Source organism: Camarhynchus parvulus, chromosome 12, assembly GCF_901933205.1.
Source record: "Camarhynchus parvulus chromosome 12, STF_HiC, whole genome shotgun sequence".
Lineage (NCBI taxonomy): Eukaryota > Metazoa > Chordata > Aves > Passeriformes > Thraupidae > Camarhynchus > Camarhynchus parvulus.
This window is the reverse complement of record NC_044582.1, coordinates 2,136,608-2,160,154: the sequence shown is the minus strand read 5'-3', so window position 1 is coordinate 2,160,154 and position 23,547 is coordinate 2,136,608. Positions and strand designations below refer to the sequence as shown.

General features: G+C 43.0%; 1 protein-coding gene across 1 annotated transcript in view; it reads left to right on the top strand.

Annotated features, from left to right (window-relative positions):
• The window catches only part of SLC6A1 (solute carrier family 6 member 1), a 70,738-nt gene extending 50,027 nt beyond the window's left edge, over positions 1-20,711 (top strand). The window contains exons 3-15 of the mRNA XM_030956753.1: positions 503-634; positions 1,967-2,067; positions 3,447-3,556; positions 3,669-3,801; positions 5,152-5,286; positions 5,404-5,507; positions 5,840-5,964; positions 8,502-8,614; positions 11,162-11,293; positions 12,631-12,733; positions 14,030-14,130; positions 15,687-15,854; positions 18,325-20,711. Of these exons, the coding sequence (XP_030812613.1) occupies positions 503-634; positions 1,967-2,067; positions 3,447-3,556; positions 3,669-3,801; positions 5,152-5,286; positions 5,404-5,507; positions 5,840-5,964; positions 8,502-8,614; positions 11,162-11,293; positions 12,631-12,733; positions 14,030-14,130; positions 15,687-15,854; positions 18,325-18,429 (1,562 nt within the window). The 3' untranslated portion in view covers positions 18,430-20,711. The remainder of the gene's footprint in view (positions 1-502; positions 635-1,966; positions 2,068-3,446; positions 3,557-3,668; positions 3,802-5,151; positions 5,287-5,403; positions 5,508-5,839; positions 5,965-8,501; positions 8,615-11,161; positions 11,294-12,630; positions 12,734-14,029; positions 14,131-15,686; positions 15,855-18,324) is intronic.
• The last annotated feature ends 2,836 nt before the right edge of the window (positions 20,712-23,547 follow it).

Sequence of the window (23,547 nt, the reverse complement as noted above, 5' to 3'; positions counted from 1 at the left end):
TCTGCCCTGAAGTTTATTCCTAGCTGTCAGTGGCACTTAAAAGACCATAAAGTATCAGAGCAGAACTAAAGCAGGTTGCCCTCTATCCCACCCTGCAGATCCCTCTCTTTTGGGCTGAGTTTTGAGAGGATTTCATGGGGTTTCTGGCTGACTCTGAGCTCTCCATAAAAGGCTGGAAAGCAGCCAGGGCTGGTTAAAGCCTTTGTGCTCTCCATGAGAGGTGAAGGCAGCAAAGCCCACAGGCTTCTGGATTTCAGCTTTTTACTTCAACAGAAAACATTTAAATGATGGGGAGTTCTGGTTCTCCCTTTATTTTCACCTCTGGAAGTGCTGGTTCAGAAGTCCATGTGTGATTTCCACGAACATTTTTGAAAAGTTACATCTGAGAGGAAAAAAAGCCCTGTGGGTTTCTTTTCATATGTAACAGGGACAGAAACTGGAAATTCACTTGTGGTTTTTTTTTTTCCCCGCTGTAACAGGCTTGTTAAAAATTTCTTTTTAGGTGCATTCCTGATTCCCTATTTCCTTACTTTAATTTTTGCTGGAGTGCCACTGTTCCTTTTGGAGTGTTCCCTTGGTCAGTACACATCTATAGGAGGCCTTGGAGTGTGGAAGCTTGCTCCAATGTTCAAAGGTACAGTATGGATTCCAATTCTTTCTCATTTGGCTCCAAATTGCAGAAGTTTCCCAAAGTGCCAGGGCAAGGATGTTTCTTGGTGCCTTTCATTTATATTTAAACCAGATTTTTCTAGAGAAGACACACTGATTTTCTGAGGTGTAACTGATGATTTTGAAATGTGCTGGGTTATATTTTTTATTCTCCATTAAAAATAGTAAGATTTATGCATTAGAATTGCAACAAACTTATTTTTGAACTTCAAAAACTCTTGGGGTTTTCTCTAGAAATGCATTAAGACTGTTAAAAATAGCATATTCAGCAGCAGTTGTCTGAGCAGGTTTGGATGTGTTCACAGCAATTTGGTAAACTTTGGTAAATTTTTCTGAGCTCACAGAGATTGGCATCAACTGTTTTTTAAACTAAAATTCAAAAGCCAGACACTTTTGGAAATTTCATGCTGAATTCCTTAAGAAAAACTCACTGCACTCTTTCAGTTTGAGGTTTGATTGCCAGAACCCCAGGGTTTTAATCTCAATTCTGCACAGACCCACAAACCTCCCAAATGATGATTTTCACCCTTCTAATCCCAAATCCTTTGACACTGCCGAGCTCCTGAGCTGAGTTCTGGCCCAGCAGAGCTGCACGTGGTGTTACAAATTACCTCACACAGTAGGACTGACAATTAGCACAGAGTGAGCTGCAGGTTTGTTGAGATTGGATTTTGCTCTGGGAGATTTAGCGCTGGGAAAACGCAGGGAGATGGAATTGTCTCTCACAGAGAAGTGTTTTTGCTCAAGTTGCTGCTGCTGGCAGGGGTTGGTACAGCCTTGCTTTGCATTATCCTGATTATTGTGAGCACTTCCTCCAGCTCAGGGTCATGGAACAGCTGCCCTGGATAGTTCAGAACACTCCTGGAGTGTCCATGTGGAGCAGAAGATACCCTCGTGGTGGAACCCTGGCCTGCTTTTGGTCTGAGTGCCACCAGGCACTCTGATCCATGTCCTGAGCGCCTTGGAACACATTCTCACTGTGCGTGCATCTGCCACCAGCTCCTGGGGGCTGCTGTGCCACAGCATGAGCTGATTTAGCTCCTTTTCCTGCGAGTAAAGCGTGCCAGGGAGCTCTCAGCCGGTGGGACTGCACCCCAGAGAGAGCTGAAGGCTGGCAGTGAGCTCATGGATGGCTGAGCCATCACCCAAATAATCACCTCTGTGTAATGGCACTGCTGAAATTCTCACTCCTACCACATTTCCCAATGGTGCCTGCCCTGTGTGATGTGTTTGCCCTGAACTGCAGCTCTTCACTTGGAAATTCCCTTGGTTTCATTTCTGTTTGTTTTCCTTACAGGTGTGGGGCTGGCTGCTGCAGTCCTGTCCTTTTGGCTAAATATTTACTACATTGTGATTATTTCGTGGGCCATATACTACCTGTATAATTCCTTTACCACTGTAAGTGTGTGTCAGAGGGGATGGGGAATTGTTTCTTGGATGTAACGCCAAGTAAAATATGGATACACCACTAATCTGCCTCAGTGTAGATGTGTGAGGTTAACACAGCACGCACAGAAATCTGTAGGATAATCCATTCTTATTGAAAAAAGCCCATTTTGTAAAAATCCCTTTTAGGTTTTTTTTCTCCCAAGAAATTCAGAGCAGAAAACTGAGCTTACAGGTCAGTCACTCCCCCAAGAAAAATTCTAGTGTACAACTAATTATTTTGTTTCTTCAGTAGCAGCCACACAACCATGAGTTCTTTGGGAAACAGTATCATTGCAATGTGGCTTCATGATGGAGGGGTTTATTAAAGAAACCCCCACGGAATGGAAGGTCTGTGATTTGATTAGCTCTGAACTTCCATTCATTGTTGTTATTTTTGCTTTGTTTTCTTTCCTGTTTACTTTATTTTTAGCTGCCTTTTTTTCCCCCTCAAGGGTGATTCATCAGCTGAGTAAGTCCTGTCTGATCTGTGGGGTTTGGCCATCTGAGGAAGCATTCTTACATAAGTTGTATATAATTAATGCATCATTGTTCAATTGTCTCTTCTATAAATTTTGCTCATGCTTGCTTGTTCTTGGCTTTAAAGAATTTTGCCTTGACCAAATTTGCATTAATTACTGTCTGGGAGTGACATGACCATTTCTGCTTTGTTGTCCTCAGAATTGTTATTGATGTGAAAGGTCAGGCAGACTCTGGAAGTGTTTCTTGTGGCCCATGTTAAATGAATATTGACTTCTAATTGCCTTGAAGCCTCTTCTCCTTGTGTATAAAGCACACAGAGCCCTGATAAAGAAGTTCTGTGAGAGGATTTCCCAACAATTGCCATCAAAAAGATCTATAAATTGTATGTAAATGAGGCTCATGAGAAACAGGTTCTGCTCCTCACAACTTCTGAAAGATGGGATGGACACATGCAGAACATGCACGTAGCAAATAGAAATTTTACCTTTCTTCAATTATCCCCTGGCCTGAGGGGAAAATGAAACTCTCTGATCAATAACCATCTCAATTTTGTTATCTCTTGTGCTACAAGAGGTACCAGGACCTCCAGGAGGTCCTTTCTGCTGTGTCAACATACTCTCATGGTGAGTGCATTGAATCCAGAGCATTTGGGCTGCTATGTTAAGGAAAAGAAGGAATATTTCCACACCTGCCTCCCACAACTGATAGGAATTGAAATCACTTTCACCCCGGGGAGATCAATGTCTGCAGAGCTCCAGGTGCTTTAGTTCTGCACTCAGCTGTCAGTTCTAGCAAAGAAAGAGACACTTGAGGTAATCCTTGCTTAGGAAGTGTTTGACTCCAGGTTTTTGGCGCTCTCCCTTCTGCAGACCCTTCCTTGGAAACACTGTGAGAACCCCTGGAACACCGACCGCTGCTTCTCCAACTACACCTTAGCGAACACCACCAACATGACAAGTGCCGTGGTGGAGTTCTGGGAGTAAGCTCAGCATTTCCCTCTCTCCTCCCCGTGCATGTGCAAGGATCGCCTTGTTGTCCTTCCTGTTTCACCTCCTGAATTCTTTGCCAAATATTGTGTTGGCTCCTTGCAGACGCAACATGCACCAAATGACCGACGGCTTGGAAAAGCCCGGGCAAATCCGATGGCCACTGGCAATCACCCTGGCAATTGCCTGGATTCTGGTGTATTTTTGTATCTGGAAGGGGGTAGGCTGGACTGGAAAGGTAAGATTAAAAAGTACTGTTAACACCTTTCAATTAAAAATGCCCATTTTGCTCAAATATCCTGAAAGTTCTTGAGGTAAGAGGCACTGGGGGCAGTTTGGCTGTCAGAGCTCTGTGAAAGATTTTTGTTTTCTTGTATTGACACAGCTCCATGTTTTAGGAAGAGTTGGCTCCTCTCTAGCTAGGTCAGACCACAGCCTTAGATTCTTCACTTACAGGCCTCTTGGCTTGGCCAGGTGTAAAATCACCTAAAAATATTCCTGATTCTTCCTGGGATGAATATTCCAGCTGGTTTGGATAGCACCAGAGTGAAGATGAAGTGGTTTGGTTCCAGCAAGAACTGTGCAATAAATGCGGAATTCTTGCTGGAACCAAACCACTTCATCCTCACTCTATTGCTATCCAAACCAGCTGGAATATTCAGAGGAACTGTTGCAATAAATGCAAAATTCTTGCTGGACCTGGATATGTCAGGAAGTGTTGGGAAGAGCTGTTCCCACCCTCCCTCATGTGAGTGAGAAACATTTGAGGTCCTCTCACAGGATTTCACCCTGTGCTTCTTGGGGTCTGCCTGGCTGTGAGTGGAAATTAGGATTTACTAATCAATTAAAGGAAATTATATTCTTGAGAGACCTTTCTGAATTAAAGGGCAGCAACATCTGATGTCTTCTCATGCCTTTCCCTGTTGGAAGAAATCCCAGGGAAATGAAAAGCCACAGCAATGGGGTTTGGTGTTGGGTTAGAAGTACTCAGGTCTGGTGCAGAGGACTGGGATTTCTTCACACTGAGGGAACAGATTGTTGGTTTTTGACAAGAAGTTATAACTGTGACCCACCTTGAACTGTGTGTTGGACAGGGCTGAGCTGAGCTCACAGCAAACCATTTTCTTTCTCCTGTCTCCAAAGCACAAAGAGGGCAAAAAGAGGGCAAAAAGAGGGCAGAGTCTGACTTCAGAAAGGGTTTCTTACAGGACCTCTGAAAAGGCAAGAAAGCAGGAGCCTGTAATATAGAGGAGGAGAGAGTGAGAAAAATGAACTGCCAGATGTGTTACAAGCAGGATCCTGGTGGCATGATCCTTGTGCTTTTGGGACTTCCTTGTGTTACATACCAAGAAAAAATTGTGAAAATATCCTAGTCCACACTGTTCTCTCTTCAGAAAAATAGGCAGCAGCCACCTGCCTTTAGAGCTGGAGTTTAGGGAATTTGCTGTAGGCACTTCCCAAGCCCTTTCATTGAAAAATGCCTCAATTTTAAGAGCCATCCTCAGTTGCTGCTAGAGTATTTTCAGGGAGCAAATACTTTTGATCATTCTTCCTTGCACACTTACCCTGTCTCATTTTTTCACATCAGGTGGTATATTTCTCTGCTACTTATCCCTATGTTATGCTGCTTATCTTGTTCTTCCGTGGTGTAACACTGCCTGGAGCAAAGGAAGGCATTTTATTCTATATAACTCCCAACTTCAGCAAGCTTTCAGACTCTGAGGTAAATATTCTGTGCTGGTAAACCAAAGTTTCACTCCTCACTGTTCCCCTTTCAGACATATGAGCTGCTCCTCAAGTGCAGAAACAGATTTTTTAAAAAATTGTTTCCTGCAATCAGGTTTGGCTGGATGCTGCCACACAGATTTTCTTCTCCTACGGTTTGGGTCTTGGTTCACTGATTGCCCTTGGGAGTTACAACCCTTTCCACAATAATGTTTACAGGTAAGCAGATGACTGCACATATTGCAGTGCCACTTGCCTGTCTCAGCTGGAGCTGGCTTCTGTCTCTGTGCACAGATAATTGAAATAAAGTTTAGTGTTCAATATTGACTGTTCTGTCTGGCTGGGGGTGAGGTGTGTAACTGCCTTTACACCAAGGGGAGAGACTTCCCCAGCATGGAATGGAACCCAAACTGGGAAATCCTAAACTGTGAAATCCTAAATCATTGAGATCTTTCCACAGGGCATAAATAAATAAATAAATAAATAAAACAACCCAAAAAGTATGAAGATTTGCTTTCCCTGCTGCTTAAAGCCCCTTCCCTTTGTTTCAGGGACTCCATCATAGTGTGCTGCATAAACTCATGCACGAGCATGTTTGCTGGCTTTGTCATCTTCTCCATTGTGGGATTCATGGCCAATGTCACAAAGAGGCCAATTGCAGATGTTGCAGCATCAGGTACCCGAAATCTTTTCCTCTAAGCTGTGCATCAGGGTTTTGGGTTTTTTTTTTGCTTGTAGATTGTTCCTGCAACTGCTCAAGATCCCTCCTCACAGCTCCTCAGCTCCCTGTCCCCTCAGTCTCCCAGGAGGAAAAGTGTTGTCCCAACCCACTTCAGACAGAGCAGGAGGAATTCTGGTCATTATGGGGTGGTTTTTAAACTAATATTTCCCAATTCAATTGGGTTTTAATTCCTCTTCCCATTTCTTGAGGTTAAGCCCTTGGAGGCAGATCCATTTCTCCCCTGTTCACACCTACACACCTGTTTCATGTGGCTCTGTATCATGAAAGACATTTTATTTAGGGCAGGGAGCTGTGGAGCTGTCCATGGGAGGATTCTGTTCTTCCTTGCAGTTCCTTGTGTGTCTTCCAGCTGAAAAAGCTCAAAGCAGCAGAGCAGATGGCTGCCCTGACCCAGCTGGTGCACCAGATACTCACTTAGCAGCTCTGGCCACAGGGAGGGATCTCATAACTCAAAGCTTGGCTGCAACTCACTGGTGGACAAAATCTGGATGACTGTATTAGCAAACACAATCCACTGAAATATTCTCCTTGGTTAGAAAAGGAGAGAATTTAAGCCCTGAACATAATCTTCAATAAATTACACATACAAAGAGATTAGGTGCGAAATGATGATGGCAGGCACTGTCATTAAAAGCTGCTCTGGAAAGGCAGTGGTGTGTGAAATAAGCTTTTGGGATTTATTTCTTTGATACAGAAGGAGTTATATAAAGGCTACACCTGCAAACACTGCAATATTTTTACATCATATTAAGTACATTTGATAACAGACCTCTGAAAGATGCCCATGACCGCTAATTGCAAAGGATATTTAAAAATTTGACCCTTTAATTAAGGCTTCTATTTCTCCTAGTAAGCTCAGAGGCTGGTGCCAGATTTTACCACCGTGAGAGGTTGTTTTGCCATCTTTTATACAGCCTTATAAAACAAATGATATTATTAAAAGGCATAGCTGCATTTCTGTGGAATGCAAAACAGAGTAAAATTAACATATTTATCTGAAGTTTATTTTGATTTTAGCACTGCTATTTGGAATATTTTCTGAACTGCTTTCCAGCCATATCTGCTCTTGTTAGCAATTAATTGCTTCAAAATCCTCATTAGACTTTGGTAATCCAGGTGCTGGTGCCACCCTTGCTCCACTGGTTGGGGGCTGGGACCAGGCACTTGTCACTGACAGACTTAATGGAAACTGAAAAATCAGAGGCACTCCTTAGGTGAAACACATGAGTTTTATTTTTGTGCTTTTATAAATTTATAATTTATTATATATATTGTCTGTGTATATATTTAGTATATAATAAAGATATTAAATATTATATTAATTAATAATTAAATAGAAATAGATAGTATGTAATAAATATATATTTATTATAAATTATTATATTTATAATATATTCTGCATATTAATAAATTTATTTATTAAATTTCCTGGTTTTCCCTCTGATCCTGATGTCCAGCTATGCCATGAGAACAAAAAAAAAACCCTTTTAAATAGGGTTTTAAAATAGGGGTTTTTAATAGGGGTTTAACACTCTGTCCCCCATCTGCAGTTAGCAAGAAGAAAAATTAAAAAGTTTGGTTATCCACAACGACAGAGTTTATTAAAATGTGTATTTGGAGGGAGTGAGTGGAATGGAGCAGCAAATGGGAATACTGGAAATGCTGGGAAGTGTCTTCTCCACTGCTGAGCTGTCTCTGTGCTTCTCTTCTGAATGGTGCAAAGCAGGAGAGTGCAGCTCTCAAAAGCTGCTTGAGGGGAGGGAGAGCTGAGCAGTGCCCGAAATTGTAACCCCAGCCAGGGACAGCACTCCTGCCCTGGCTGTGCAGGTGATAATGGGGGCCCTGGAAAATGGTAAAAATAGACTCTGAAAATGTCAGGCTTTGTGTTTTCCCAGATCATTGCACCATCATTTATCATAAGCAGTGTGATAAATGATATAATTGTTAGATGTGATGATTGTTTAGTAATTATATTTAATGATTGTATAACCATAAGAAGAATCATGAGAAACTATGTTAGAAATTTAAGGGGGAACCACGCGGGGCCATGCTTGACTGAAATCTATGTATACAATAGAACAATATAATGATAGAATATAAAAACATGTTCATCTCGAATGTATGGTCAGAGTCAGATTTGGGTTGAGTACCCCTGACACCCAGAGCTCTTAATAAAAGCACCAGCATATAATGACTTATGTGATTATGTGTTTCTGAACGCTGACACAGGGGTCTCAGAGCAGCTGCTGAACCCATCCAGTGCTCTGCTGGTTGGCTTTGGGGTGTATTTATTATTTATTGTTTTTGGTTTTGGCTGGTTCATTTTCAAAGCCAGGCGCTTGCAGTGCCCTGGTGGTCAGGGAGCAGTGAACACAGAAATCCCTGCTCAGGGGCTGCATCCAGAGCCCAGCAGAGGGAGAATCCCAGCCCCAGCCCTGCCACTGATGCTCTGTCTCCTGTCTCTCCCCCAGGCCCTGGACTGGCATTTCTGGCTTACCCAGAGGCAGTGACACAGCTGCCCATCTCCCCTTTGTGGGCAATACTCTTCTTCTCCATGCTGCTCATGCTTGGCATTGACAGTCAGGTAAAACTGGGGTAGAAACCAATAAAAATACAGATTTTCTGCCACTGGGTGGAACCAGGTTTGATATTTTTATTTGTATTTTATTTATTTCTATTTGGATTCTTTATTTTATAAATTAGGATTTATGTAATAATTTAGGATTATTTATTTTATAATTTCAGATTCATTATTTTATAATTTACAATTTATTTAATAAATTAGGATTATTTCTTTTTTATTAGGATTTTTAATATATGTAATCCTGCAGTTCTTCAGTGTATATTAAGATTACTTATTTTATAATTTAGGATTTATTTAATAATTTAGGATTATTTCTTTTATAATTTCAAATTCATTATTTTATAATTTAAAATTTATTTAATAAATTAGGATTATTTCTTTTATATTAGGATTATTTTATATTATGATTTTTTATATATTTAGCTTTTGTATTTTTCATATATTTGTAACCCTGCAGTTCTTCAGTGTATAACTCTAAACTCAGCGTGTCAGGTGCTGCTTTCCCATTCTGGTCAGGCCCAACAACACCACAGGGCTCCCCCTGTGCTCTCCACTGCCAGCTGGAAGTGGGGCAGGATGGTCCCTGGAATAATCAAATAAAGAATAGGAGGCACTCAGGAAAGACTGAGTAAAAAAAATGATGCTTGAACACCTTTGCTCTTTTATGAACTGCTGGAAGCACATGAAAAATGGGCAGGAAATTTATTCTGCAGGCAAAAAGGAGCTTACCTGTGAAATATTCCCAGTTAAATCACAGTGTTAAAAATACCTGTGCAGTGTTCAGCTGTGTAGGAGACACTGGGATATGTTTTACAAGATTTGGATGCCACAGGCATTTCTGAAGAGCAACTCCAGAACTCACCACTGGAGCAAAAAGACACAGCACACATTTCATTTTAAGATCTGGAGTTAATTCAGTGGGCAGTGGGATGGTTACTGAGGATATTCTGGGTTTTGATGTGCTCTGAAATCACTTCCCAAAGGAAAGGATCACCAATTTATTAGTTCAGGACATACTGAAGCTCTGGGTGGGATCTGACAACTGGAAATGAAGGAGGAGGCTCAACCCTGGGGTTTGCAAATCCAAGATATTCTGCGTCTAGATTAAACTGTTAATAATTTAAGACATGGAATCATTAGAAATGTTGACTGTGACACAAATAAAAAAGCACAGAGCATGAGAGAAAGCCCTTTAGAAATAACTCTGTCCAACAAAACCTTTTGTTAATCAGTGCTAATTTTAATACAGAGAACAGCCCCAGTGGCAGCGCTCAGGACAGCACCCTGCCTTATTTACAAGGAATACTTGGAGGATTTGGTCAGGGAAGTCCCCCCTGGCTGCTGAACTCTTGGATCATTGTTAGGAGCCCAGTCCTGGGCAGATGTGTTAATTTACCTGCAGTCAGCTGCAGTTGGCAAAGCAGCAGCTCCCAGTCCCTAGCACAGCCCTCCCAGCATGTGAAGGAATGTGGGATTTACTGCCTTAGCACTGGACCAGTTTCCCAGGAGAGAAAATCCATCATTTGCTACAAATCCAAGCTGACTTCAGTCTGTGAACACAAAAAGACCAAGAGGATATTATCCTAGGAGATGAAAGGAAGTTGAAAATTTACACTTTTTATTTCTTTGTTTTTCAGTGAGCTTCAGGCTTGACATTAAAACCCACTGCTCAATCTGGGGGGGAAAATGCTTTGAAAAATTGGGTCAAAAATATTCTTGAAAGCATTTGTCTCTAGGCAACTAACAGCTGAGGAAGGTGGTCTAATATTATTAAAAGGAAAATGTATCTACAGGCTGTCATGCTCTCTGCATTTTCTGTCTGTCACTGAAACATTTCATCCACTCTCATTTACAGGAGCTGTAACCATTGGTTGAATTCTACTTGCTCTGCTGAAAATTAATAAAACTTTACTCACCTTCTGGTTTTCATATTTCAGCCACCATAATGACATTTATCTGAATATAAACACACAGAGGGATTCTGGAGCGTGGCCATTTGGAGGACACAGCCTCAACAAAAAATGTTTTCTGGGGATACAGAGAATATTTGATTTATTACATATGAGAATCATATGAGAATTTTAAACCTTCTGCATGAAGCATCAATCTGGTTAGATATTCTCTGTGTGTTGGCTTTCTTGTATCACATAAAAAAGAAGTTTATTTTGTAAATCACATAAAAAAGAAGTTTATTTTGTAGGATTGAGGGATGAAAGCCCTCAACTGAAGGTTTATCATCTTTATTACAAAATAAAAAGAGCAGTTCCTGTTCACAGAGCGAAAGCAACAGTTCATAGCTTAGAATTTTGAGTGTTCCTCAAGCTGGAAACCTTTTTGCACAGATCTCTTTAGACAGAACCAAGGATATTCAGGAGCAGAGCTTCCGCTGCAGTCAAGTGAATTTTCACTTCTCGCTGGACGGCTGCAGCCTCAGGCCAGCCAAAGGTCCAATCACAAACTGCTCCCCAAAACTCCATGCTGGGCTCTGCAGTGTGTTCTGTGTCCAGCTGGGCTCTGGAGTGTGTTTTGTGTCCCTTTTCCCTGCAGTTCTGCACCGTGGAAGGGTTCATCACTGCCCTGGTGGACGAGTTCCCCAAGCTGCTGCGCAACCGCCGCGAGCTCTTCATCGCCGTGGTGTGCATCGTGTCCTACGTGATAGGGCTGTCCAACATCACTCAGGTACTGCTCCCTGGGGCTGCCTCTGCCCTGCTCCAATGTTTTCCCTTCCCCAGCCCAGCCAGCGATCTCTGCCAGCCCCGGGATTGTCAGGGATTGGCGCTCGCCAAGGTTTGGGCGGTTAAAGCGTAAACACCCTTAAGATTTTAGCTTTCATATTTTTATTTGTATTTATCATTTATATTAATATAATTTCTTTTATACTAGGATTGTTTTGCTTTTATATATTTTGCTATTGTGTTTTTTATATATTTGTACTCCTGCAGTTCTTTAGTGTAAACTCCAAACTCCACACCCAGTGTCAGCTCCAGCTTGCCTGAAGATGTTGCTCACATTAACTCAAAGTGGTGGTGGCTGAGCAGCCAGTCTCAGGAGCTGCATGAAGTGGCAGTGCCTGCTTTTATCCCTGCTCTGTGTGCTCCTGCTTGCTGGGACTGCCTCACACAGAAATCACACGTGTGGGAGGGGAAAAAACACAGCACAAATCCCCCTTGTAGCTGATATTTACTGCAAATCAAGCAGCAACTTCCTGAGTGTCAGTGGCAATGATGCCTTGGCTTTTTAGCTTTTATAGATTTAATTTATTTGTACTCCTGCAGTTCTTTAGTGGGTAACTCCAAACCCCACAGCCAGTGTCAGCTGCAGCTTTCCCATTTTGGGCAGACACAACAATTCCTCTCCAGGCCTGGCAATCAAGGACACCTCACTGCCTCAGGGCCCAGAGATGGGAACAAAAGGGACTTGGGGGAGCAAACTTGGGGTCAATGACTTCATTCCCTGGAGCTGGAATTGGCAGATGAACCCCCAATGTGCAAATGGACCAAACTTATAAAAGTATAAAAACCCATGAAACATTGTCCATTTTGGGTGTAGCCCCTGGGAGGCTTAATCTGCCCTAAATGTACCTGCAGGCCCCTCAATAAACAGAACTGCTTTTTATTCCTTTAATTCTGTCTGGCTTCTGTTTTTAGGTAGCCCCAAAAAGGCCCTACCTGGGTGTCCCCTGCAGGGCTCAGGGGACAGCAAAATGCATATCCCCACATTCCTACGGTCCAAAAAGTGGCAGCTGGAGATGTTGACTTTGCAAACTGCTTGAGGGAAATGATTAATGATTAAATTATGATTAAATTATCAAATAAAGAGCAATAAACAAATTGAAACTTTTCAGTTTAAACAGCAGCAATCTTAATTTTGTCAGGATTGACCTCAAGCCTTAAAAAAAATTAACCTGTTTAATTTACACTAATAGGCCCCTAACCTACCCACTGCTGCTAGTTTGTATGTTACATTTTGAAGCTGGAGGCCTTGCTCGATTTTTTATTCTTTCTTTTTCATTTCAGGGTGGAATCTATGTGTTTAAGCTTTTTGACTACTACTCTGCCAGTGGAATGAGTCTCTTGTTCCTTGTATTCTTTGAGTGCATCTCGATATCCTGGTGCTATGGTAAACAGCCTGTTTGTGTTTTCTCCTAAGCTTTGCACACCCTGGGGATAATTAATCCTCTGATCCATGGTTGATGTGCATGTGCTGGGGGTGGAACTGAAAGTGGCCTTGGTTTCTGTGGATATAATTCAAAGCTGGCTTCTGGAAGGGGTGGCTGCCTTTTAAACACCCTACCTAGCGGCCTGGGAGCCATGAAGAGTTTCAGGAATATTAAAAGGGTGACATTCCATCTCTTTTCCTGTCTCACTCCCTTGGGAAACCTGGATCTTCAGAGCTGTTGGGTACATATTGCCTCAGGGCTCTTGGGATTTGCAATATTTCGTTTTTTCAGAAATTCTCTCACTCCAGGATCCTGCAGTGAGCCAGGCTCCCTGGTCAGTGAGGGAATAATCACCTTAAATATCCAGAACCTGGACTGGCAGTCTCTGGCTCTGAGGATTAATGGGTCTGTGGGATATTGTCACAGAGCATTTTTGACCTCAGAGCTGTGTCAGCTCCTCTGAGGAGCTGCTCCATCACCACTGAGGCACTCCAGCTGCTCCAGGGGCTTCCTGCTGGATTTCAGTGGGCCTGAGAGGATGGAACAGCATTTGACAGGGGAGCGGCACTGCTGGAGAACCCAGCAAATGGAAAAATACACCAAAACTCTCCCAGAAATCACAGAATATTCTGAGCTGGAAGGGACCCCACTAGGAGATTAAGTGGATGGTCCACACAGGGCTTGGAATTGTCAGCTCCAGGCTCTGGAAGAGATCAGAGCCATAAATTGGTGACAGAATCATGAAGATCAGATCATGAAGAAACCAGAGCCATGAACTGGTGACATGCACAGCTTGGGGAGGCTGGTGGGGAGCAGCAGCAGCAGGAGAGCCCCTCTGATTACAGCTCCACTCCTGCCCATCCATGGTGGGCACTGCAACAAAGCTGGTCAATGCTGGGATGGATTGGGGGGTTTATAATTGTAAAATACACCCTAAATTTCTCATCCTAATATGACCTAGAGTTGAAATCAGTCAAGGGTGTTTCTTGCATCTGACCTTCCCAAGCAACTTCCTCATTTGGCATGGGAATAAGTTTGCTGGTCTCTATTTAATTAATTATGATGTGGAAGAGTGAGAACAGGTGATTTTTGGTGCTTTTGAGCTTGCACACTTTTTGCCTTGAGGAAAAGTTGAGATCTCTGTAGAGCTTCCAAATATAATCATAATTTATGACTATATCTCTCAGAACCCCTGAGCTTCCCATCAACTCCACTACCTGATATGTTTCTGTGCTGTTTCTTATTTCTTCACCCAGGTGTTAATAGATTTTATGACAACATCCAAGAGATGGTGGGATACAGACCCTGCATCTGGTGGAAACTCTGCTGGTCCTTTTTCACTCCTATCATTGTGGCAGTAAGGAACAAACTTTTATTCTCTGGTTGAAAGGCTGTAAATGAGTGGCCTGGGTGCTGCAGCCTTGTGGTTTCCAGCCCCACAGGTTCATATTAGTTCTGCCCTCACTCCTTTTTTAAGGATTTGAGCAATCCCATTGAAGGCAATAGGCAAAAAGCAGTGTCATTCCAGGAAGATTGTGTCTCAAAAAGAGAAGCCAAGGTTTTTATTAGACCTCTGGAAATGTTCAAGAGGTTGATTGGCAGAGTCAGAAAACTGTAGGGAAAAATTTTAACCTTTTTTTTTCTTTTTTTCTTTTTCTTTTTTTTCTTTTTTTTTTCTTTTTGGTGTTCTAGAATAGAAATTAGCGGTCTAAAATCTAAATTTTCCACATACACAAAAATGCCAACATTCTGTAAACTGAATTCCTCCACAAGCACTTCTGGCGACAGAGCAGGGTTCTAAACTCATGTTCTTCCCTCATGGCATTCTGTGGCATGTATTAATCATTTTATACTACATTGCTGTGGGTTTTCTGGCAAACTCTTCAAGGAATCTGTACTGGAAACCACAGAACAGCTTTTTCCTGATTCTAAACTTTACCCAGTTAATCCCATTCAGTACTTTGTGAAGTAGTAGGCAAAGAAATGTAAATGTACTGCACATACACTGACCCCATATGCAATGTAACAAACTATGACACACGAGCCAGCGTTTAACCAGAGAAAGCAAACGAGGAGCACTAAAAAGGCACAGAAATGTGCTCATGTTGAGGGTTCCTCGAGTCCTCCCTTCCCACATCAAGGCAGGTTTCATTTTTGTAAAAAACATAAAGGCACAAGAGGTACATTTTATTTTAGTGGCACAGGAGGAAGGTGCCCAGCATTGTCAGCCTGGCCAGGTTTGTCAAGTCCTCAGCAGAACGTGCTGCCCAGCCCAGCTCAGAGCAGGGATAAAAATCTGCCTCTGGGAATCTGTCCTGCACAAGGGCTCAGCCTGGGATCAGAACGAGCCTCCCTCTCTCCTGATTCACTTTAGCAGGTTTTCCTGGCTGCTTTAGCCATTTGAGACAGGCCAGGACAGGAGATTTTCCTGGGAATAGCCCCATGGAATTCCGTGTCTGCAGGGCATCATTGGAGAACATCCCAAAAGCAACGTGGGTGCTGCTGCTCAATGGCACAATGGGCACACGTACATGGTGCCACTGAGCAGCAGCACCCACTTTGTTATTGAGTTCCAGGTATTCCCAGGATCCCTACTGGGTTGCTTTTGGGTTCCAGGTATTCCCAGGATCCCTATTGGGTTGCTTTGGGTTCCAGGTACTCCCAGGATCCCTATTTTCCCCAGCAGCCCCCGTCCCTCTGGCTCTGTGAAGGTTATCCAAGGAATTTACTGCTCCCAGCAGCACACCTGGATTATCTGGCAGGTTAATCTGAGGTGCAGGTTTATATGTGAAAACACAGTTTTGAGGTGAAACATTCATTTTGGCAAGAGGCGTCTTGGGAAGCTCCAGAAAAACTCTTGAAGCCAGAACACTCTGGGAATCTGACCCCAAACCCTCCCTTCTGCTTTTGCAGGGAGTGTTCATCTTCAGTGCTGTGCAGATGACCCCCCTGACCATGGGCAGTTACGTGTTCCCGAAATGGGGCCAGGGGGTGGGCTGGTTCATGGCCCTGTCCTCTATGGTGCTGATTCCTGGCTACATGGCATACATGTTCCTCACCCTGAAAGGATCCCTAAAACAGGTAAGTCTGCCTGCCCCAACCCCCTCGGTGTGGTATTTGAGGGGTGCCCAGATGAAGGAAGGAATGATGAATCTGACTCCATGTTCTTAAAAGGCTAATTTATTATTTTATTAAGATTTATTATTTTTTATTGATACTATATTATATATTAAGATACTAATGTAAGATATTATGTTATATTATATTTGTATTATATTTAATTAATTTTATTAATATTTTATTAAGATACTATGTTATATATTAAGATACTATTTTAATATATCATATCATATCATATCATATCATATCATATCATATCATATCATATCATATCATATCATACTAAAGATTACAGAAAGGATACAGACAGAATGCTAAAAAGCTAATAATGAAAACTTGTGACTCCTTCCAGAGCCTCAACACAGCTTGGCCAATATGTCAAAACAATTCACATGAAACCAATGAAACAATCACCTGTGGGTAAACAATCTCCAAACACATTCCACATGTGAGCACAACACAGGAGAAGCAAATGAGATAAGAATTGTTTTCCTTTTTCTCTGAGGCTTCTCAGCTTCTCAGGGATTTTTCAGAAAATATGACTGCCACACCTTGGCACCTGTGCAATCAAAGATTGCTGGGCACTTCTTTCCTGTCATCTATTTCCCCCCCTTTTTTTTTTTTTTTTGCTTTGAGCCAAAAAAATCCATAAAAGTGCCAACCAAAAGACAAGAGAATGTCTGAGCCATCTGTTGCTGAACACAATTCCCCACGTTCCACAGGGTCCTTATCTCTGCTCTGGCAGCTGCAGACACTTGGCATTCCAGCTCCTCACACCTAGAAACCAGAGGAGAGCTTGGCAAATTATGGAAATTTGTCCTGATTAATGCCAGACACACGGCCGTGGATCACGGCAGGGGACGCTCTGGGGAGCTGGAATCCGAATCAGGGGCTGAGCTACAGAGCTCTGCGATTGCAGAGTCTGCTCAGTGACCCTGCTCGGCATGTCCCTGATGGCCCCCAAGGCTTCAGCTCCTGCATTTCACCTGCCCTGCTCTGCTGCAGCTGGGAGGGAGGACGTGGAATACCTTGGGAGCACTTCCCTTGAGCCTTTATTTAAGGGATTTCTGTGAGCAGTCACTTTGTGAAGAGCATTGAGGCTTTTTTCTCATTTGCTCTCAGCCTCCCTGACTGCTCCTTTTTTAAAGAATGTAACACTTCTCATGGAAGACAGGGGGTTTTTCACTCAGTTTTTATTTCACTCCGTTTCAATTTCAGTCAGTTCTGAGGTCCTCAGAGATGTGCTGCTAAAGGACTGGGAAATACTGACCCCAATATTGCCCCACACCCCATTCAGGAACCCCCCACAATCACCTCACCTCATTTTTTCAATCTGGGTGGATGCTCAGTTTTCCCTCTCCAGCTCCTCCTGCACATCGCAGCCAGATCTCCAGCCCAAGTACTGAAACACTCTGTGATTGTGGCAACCAAAGACTGTCAAAAGGAATTTGTCAGAACTTCTGGAATATTCTAAAATCAGCTGACAGAGCCATCTTTGCAGAGGGCTGGATGATCTTAAGTAGAATTGACGAGTGATGCCTCATGAAATGCTCAGATCTTGATCCAAATATTTGTCTTCAGCAAATTTTGAAGGACTCAGTGAGGCTTTAAAGAAGTCTGCACAAAAAAATCTGGGTTTTGATTTTTTTTTGTTTCCCCCCCTGCCTGTTCTTAGCTCCTACATTTTGAATAGATTTCCCTTGGTCTTATGGAAACTTTAAGATGCAAAAGGAGAACTGTTGCCCTAAAATACAGCTGCTCTTTGGGCAGGGTTGTGTGAGACCACGGTAAAAGTTCCTCATCTCAGCCTTGTTGTGGATTAAGGGCTTATTTTTGAAAGCACTGACAAATTATTATTAAGTGATGGGGGAGCCTGTACCAGTGAGAGGCTCTGAGGAGCCAAACTGGGATTTCTTTTGAGATATAAGAGAGATTTCTTTTGAGATGTAAGAGAGATTTCTTTGATATATAAGAGAGATTTCTTTTCAAATATATTCTCTGCCATGAGCTGAGCAGAGAAGCTGAAGAAACAGAGAGGACAAAAGGACGAGGAAAGACAGAATAGGAATAAAACACTCTAAAACACTGGTTTTTCCTTGGAGGAACTCTCAGTTCTCCTGGGGAGATGCCCATCACTCTGGTGCCCAGCACTGCTGCCCACTGCAGCCCCTGCAGTGCTGGACCCTGGGCTCACAGCAGAGCCTCTCCTCACTGCTTTTCCCCAGGAAAGCTCCTTGGAGGCACCCAGGGTTTTTCAGCTCCTCCTGTCACCTTCAGGACAGAGCTGGAACTCTGTTTAGTGGAAGTGGCTTGCTGCCGGCAAGATAGGTGGTTGTAAAGAATTCTCTTTAAATATTTAGAAAGAGAAAAGGAGAGTAAAGTTAGAAAGAGTTTTTTGGCTGCCTCACATTTACTGTTGTCCTTTGAACAGCGCATCCAAGTGATGATTCAGCCAAGTGAAGACATCACCCACCCTGAGAACGGGCCAGACCAGGCCCAACAGAGCAACTCTGCCAACAAAGAAGCCTACATCTAAACTCCTCTCTCGTCCAAGTACCGCTCCTCCTCCAGAAAAACAAAAAATATGGTTGAATATGACCACAAATTCACATCTGAGAATATAATTACCTACCTCTAGTGAAAAAAAAATACATATTAAAAAAAAAAGAGGAAAAAAAAAAGCAACAAGGTCATCTCCACTCCGAGGGAATCGCCATGGGTTCGATCCAGCTGTCGCGAGCTCAGATGTTTGACAGTGTTTTTGTGTTCTCCAGCAATCCACAGACTGTTAATGTTTTTATCCTTTCACAATGATAGTTGCATACCTTGGAATTTGTAAATTGATGTGCCAAGACCTTTTTAATCTACCTTTTAGCACGACTATTTGAAGTTTTGTGCTGCTGATTTTTAGTAGTTGATCACTATTTCTTACCGCTGAATCCCAAGACTGTTATTTCTGACTTTGCAGGAGTAAAATTAAGTTTGGAGTTGTTTTGTACAAAAAGAGAACGGAGTATTTTGTAAACAAGTGATTTCCAGTGCAAAAGTCTGCCCTTAAAATTTGTTCCAGCTGAGGCCATTTGAGGGGGGAAGAGACTCTTCCTTCAATTAACAGCAGGCACAGCCTTTATAAACATTCCTAGTGCAAAAATTGAGTTGTTTGTGGCAGAGCAGCCCAGGCCAAACACACTGGCTGTGCTCAGCCTTTCAGGGTGACTTTCAAACAAGGTCATAAATTTCCTTAAAAGTACATATCTTGCTTCTTATAAAAAGAAGATATCTGTGTGAATCGATGTTAGAGGCATAAATACGACTTTTAACTTTTTTAGCAAAGTAATAGCCAAGAGCTCTTAGAGATTCCCAGGAGTAAAATACAAAGTATTTGCCATTCAAGCTCAGGCTCCCTGAGCTTTTATCATGCTGTTATCACTCTACTATTACTGCATCGCCACCAAAATAGAAACCAAACCAACGGCTTAAATATGGAAGTGAGTTCCAACACAGGGCTCGATTGAACCTGCCCGAGAACTCCCCCAGCTCCCACCCCAAACCCCAGCACCTTGAGAGCAGTGGGATTTCCATTTCCAGGGCTGGGTGGTGCTGAGGGCACGAGGGAGAGCTCTTTGATCCCCTGCAATCCCACTCTGGGCTCCGGCCAGCCCCTGGAAGTTCTCCCTGTGTGGGGAATGCAGCGGGAGCCCCGCTCGGCATTTCTCATTTGGCAGCTATAAGATAAGACAGGCACGGAGGCTTTTTGTTTTGTTTTGTTTTGGTTTTTTTTGGGAGGGTGATATTTGATTGTAAATGACTGTGACAGAACTGTGCAATGAAAAACATGCTTTTCAGCAAACTTTTTTGTGCACCGTATGATGTTAGATAGCACAATTTATGTAGAACTACTATGTGGGAAAAAAAAAACAAAAAAAAAAACCATGTTACCTGTGAATGTTGGGTTTTTCGTTGTTCTCGTCTGAAGGTGACAAACATGTTCTTGCAATAAGGTATTATTCTCAGAATGTCAAGCACATTATGTAGAAATAATATATATATATAATACACATGTATTTCAAACTACATCCTAAACTCTCTGAGTATGTTGGGTAGGTTCTAAACTGTTTCATACCTAGGTCAAATGTAAAATACTACGAGATCTAAGCTCCATCCTAAACGGCCATAGCTGAGATGCAATGTCCTGTAAGTCTTTGGGATTTAGAGGAACCCCTACACCCTACACAGACATCACACGTGATACATCATACTTGTGAATTTCATTAGACTAAGGATAAAAACTCCGACTTTCTCTTTATTGTTTAATGTAACCGAGTCCCATGTTGTTCTAAGAAAAATGCAGTATTTAATGTTTGATTGTAAACAATTATGACAGATGTTTGACAGACCTGCTCTTTAGCAAAAAGCTGTACAAACGTTATCACATAGCACAAACTAGTGTTGTAGAACTACTGTGTGTAAACTGTGAATAGCTGTATCTTTTTTGTAGTACTTGCCCTGAAAAAGAAAGATTATTGTATGATCATATATGCTTTTTGCAATAAGGAAATATCCAACACCAAGCAAATCTATCTCTATATAAAAATATATATGTAATATATACATATTCAAAAATATATACAGAGCCTGTTTAAAAGAGTACAGTATTATTTAGTAAATTGCAACCTGTTCTATGGACCAAATGTAAAATATTTATAAATTAAGATGCATTTTAAATGTCTATAAACGGTGTCATAATTAAAGCACGATTGTTATGTAAGTTTCCAAGAGTTTAGAGGAAAAAGAATAAAGGTTATATTATACATTAAATCCAGAATTTTGCAGTCTTTCATTGGACAAACCCAATCTGTGCTATTTTCAAGTTCCAAATGTGTCATTTATATAAAAATATCCTTTAAATACCAAAACGCTGTATCCCACTTGTGATGTGTATAATTAATCCATGCTATTCCTACAATGTAATTAGTATGTGCATACATTATACAGGGAGCTTAAGAGGTGACAGTTAATAGCCCTTCCTGGCATCCTGCTGCTTTCATTCTCCTGCGGGAAGATGGCAGAGCAAGCTCCAAGAAAAGGAAAAAATGGATTTTGGAATGTTTTGGACGGCTCTTCGGGTGTACCGCTGTGAGCTGCAGCACCTCCCTGGTTTTGGAGCCATCCCAGTGCTGGATACTTCCCAGGCAGATGATCCTTGGCTCCCAAAGCTCCGTGCTCCTGCCTCAGCTGCCCTGGCAGGGTGGGAAGACGAGGAGAAGAAGTCACGGAGGAGAAGTCGCGGCGCAGCTGCACCGCCGCTCCTGGGCTCGGGATTTAATTATCTGCCTGCAAAACTGGAGCAGGGCTTCATGCTGGGGAAGAGCCTAAGCAATTAGAGGACCTGATTAGAATGGAAAAGGCTCCCCAGAGAGGCGTCTGGAATCACAGCCTCCAAGCGCTGACCTTCGCGAGGAGCGCACGGCGAGGGCGCGGCCGGGAGGGGAGGTCCCAGACTGTTCTGGAAAAGGGGAGGCAGCAATTTTGGGAAAACAGAGGGAAATGGGGAAGGAAGAGGCTGAGGGCTGCCATTGCTGGCTGGGGGCGGTGGGAGGGCAGGAGGGCGGCAGGGGCTGAGGAGCAGGAAGCTACTTGGAGGATATTGCGTTAGTGCTGTGATATTTCCATGTTCTCCTGGAGGAATTTGCTCTTGCCGTGCTGCAGAAATCCCAACAGCAATTCAACAAGAAAAATGCAAATAAGGTCACTTCTCCCCTGCAGGACTGCAGGATGCCCTGGGAGAAATCCATGTCCTTGCTCGTCAGGAGTATTAGCTCAGCTACATGTGCTTTTATTCTAAAATAACACTGTGTTGCTTTTGGGGGTTTTTTGTTTGTTTTAAGCCTGATTATTTCTGTTTTGTTCTGCCCAGGCCACGATAGCATTACAATTAACTATTCAAACTGCTCAGCCCCCACTGCTGGCTGGTTCTCGGGGGCTGGAACCCAAAGGCAGGGTGATCCCATGGCACAGGGCAGCAGCTCCTTTGCTGCCAACAGCCCTCTGCGGGCACTGCCCAGCGGGCAGCAGCAAAAAGGGGCTGCACTAAAGCATTTGGACATCCACCTCTTGATCCCTTTCCCTCCAGGATGGATTGGCTCCACTCCCAGGAAGAGGAGCCCGGGAGATGTTGCACAGCACGGACAGACACCCACGGACAGACACACAGCACCAAATCCTCACTCCCAGCACCTGAAGGGATCAGCTCAGAGCTGCAGCAGCTGCCAGCCCCTGTTTGACTCTGCCAAAGCACCACAGTTACCACTTTCACTGCTCAGGGAGGAAGGCACCAGCCTTTACATCCCAAAGGCTCCTTCTACTCCCCCCTCGCTCTCCTTTCCCATTTCTTGCCCTTCTGGGGGTGTTCAAAAAAACCAAATAAAAATAAGGTGGGAGGAGGGGATTTACCCAGATACAATTCTTTTTCTGCAATTTAAATTACTTCCTCTCTTCTTCCTGTGAAGTTAAAAAAGTTCAAAAAATTTTAAAAATATATTAAAGCAGAAATGGGGTAAAGTGAAACAGAATATTCATCCATCCACAGAGCTCGGTATTCTCAATAAGCTGGTCCAAGTATTGCCACTTCTCATTCCTGCCTTTACAGAGGCCAGTCAATAATTGCATCACTCTTTCCTGCTGACAATTGATGGAGAACAGGCAAATTTCCTCTGTTTTCACAGAAATCCCGTTAACTTTTAGAGTTGTATCATTGTGGTTTGTTCCTCCTTCTGACCACACACTACACCTGTGCTTTCATTCAGGATTTGTCATTATTTTAAAAATGTATGGATTGGTGGGAGAGAATTTTTAGCCTATTTAGAAGAGCCTGGAGTGCCAGGAGACAGGGAATGGCTTCACACTGGCAGAGAGCAGGGTTAGGTGGGATTTTGGGAAGGAATTCCAGCTCTGGTAGAGGTTGCTCAGGAAAGCTGTGGGTGCCCCTGGATCCCTGGGAATGTCCAAGGCCAGGCTGGGGCTTGGACAGTGGAAAGTGCCCCTGCCCGTGGGATGATCTTTAAGGTCGTTTCCAACCCAAACCATCCTGTAATTCCACGATTCCATGATTTTGCAGCTTCACATCCGATCACTTTTCCCCCCAGGTTTGCGAACAGTCTCACATTCAGCTCAGTGGCAAATCCTGAGTGATTATTTTGGACTCTCAAGCAGGCTGAAGTAATCCTGTGAGTTATTTGTGAGTCATAAGTACATGCTGGTGCTAAATGTGTCCAACAGTGCCTAAGAGAAGGACAGGATGGATCAGGCATTGTCACCAGGACAAAAATTAATGTGTTTTGCCAGCAATGGGGCTTTAGTCAGGCTGCTTGCTGTGCCTTTGGGGATCAGCAGCTGAGAGGTGGCAACAAACAAAGTATCAGAGGGCAGAAAATAGCCAAAATGTTCATGTTCTATTGGAGGGAGTCTGGAGTTTCCCCTGCACTTCACCAAACTGGAAACCCACTTAGTGCTGGAAGGGGAATAAATGGAACAGAACGAGTCGCTGCCTTATTCCCTTACATTGTGCACTTCCTTTCCTTATAATTATTCTAAAGCAACCTGGGAATGTCTGAAAATGTTTAACTTCAAAAAAGAAGCCTTGGAGGCTTGGTTT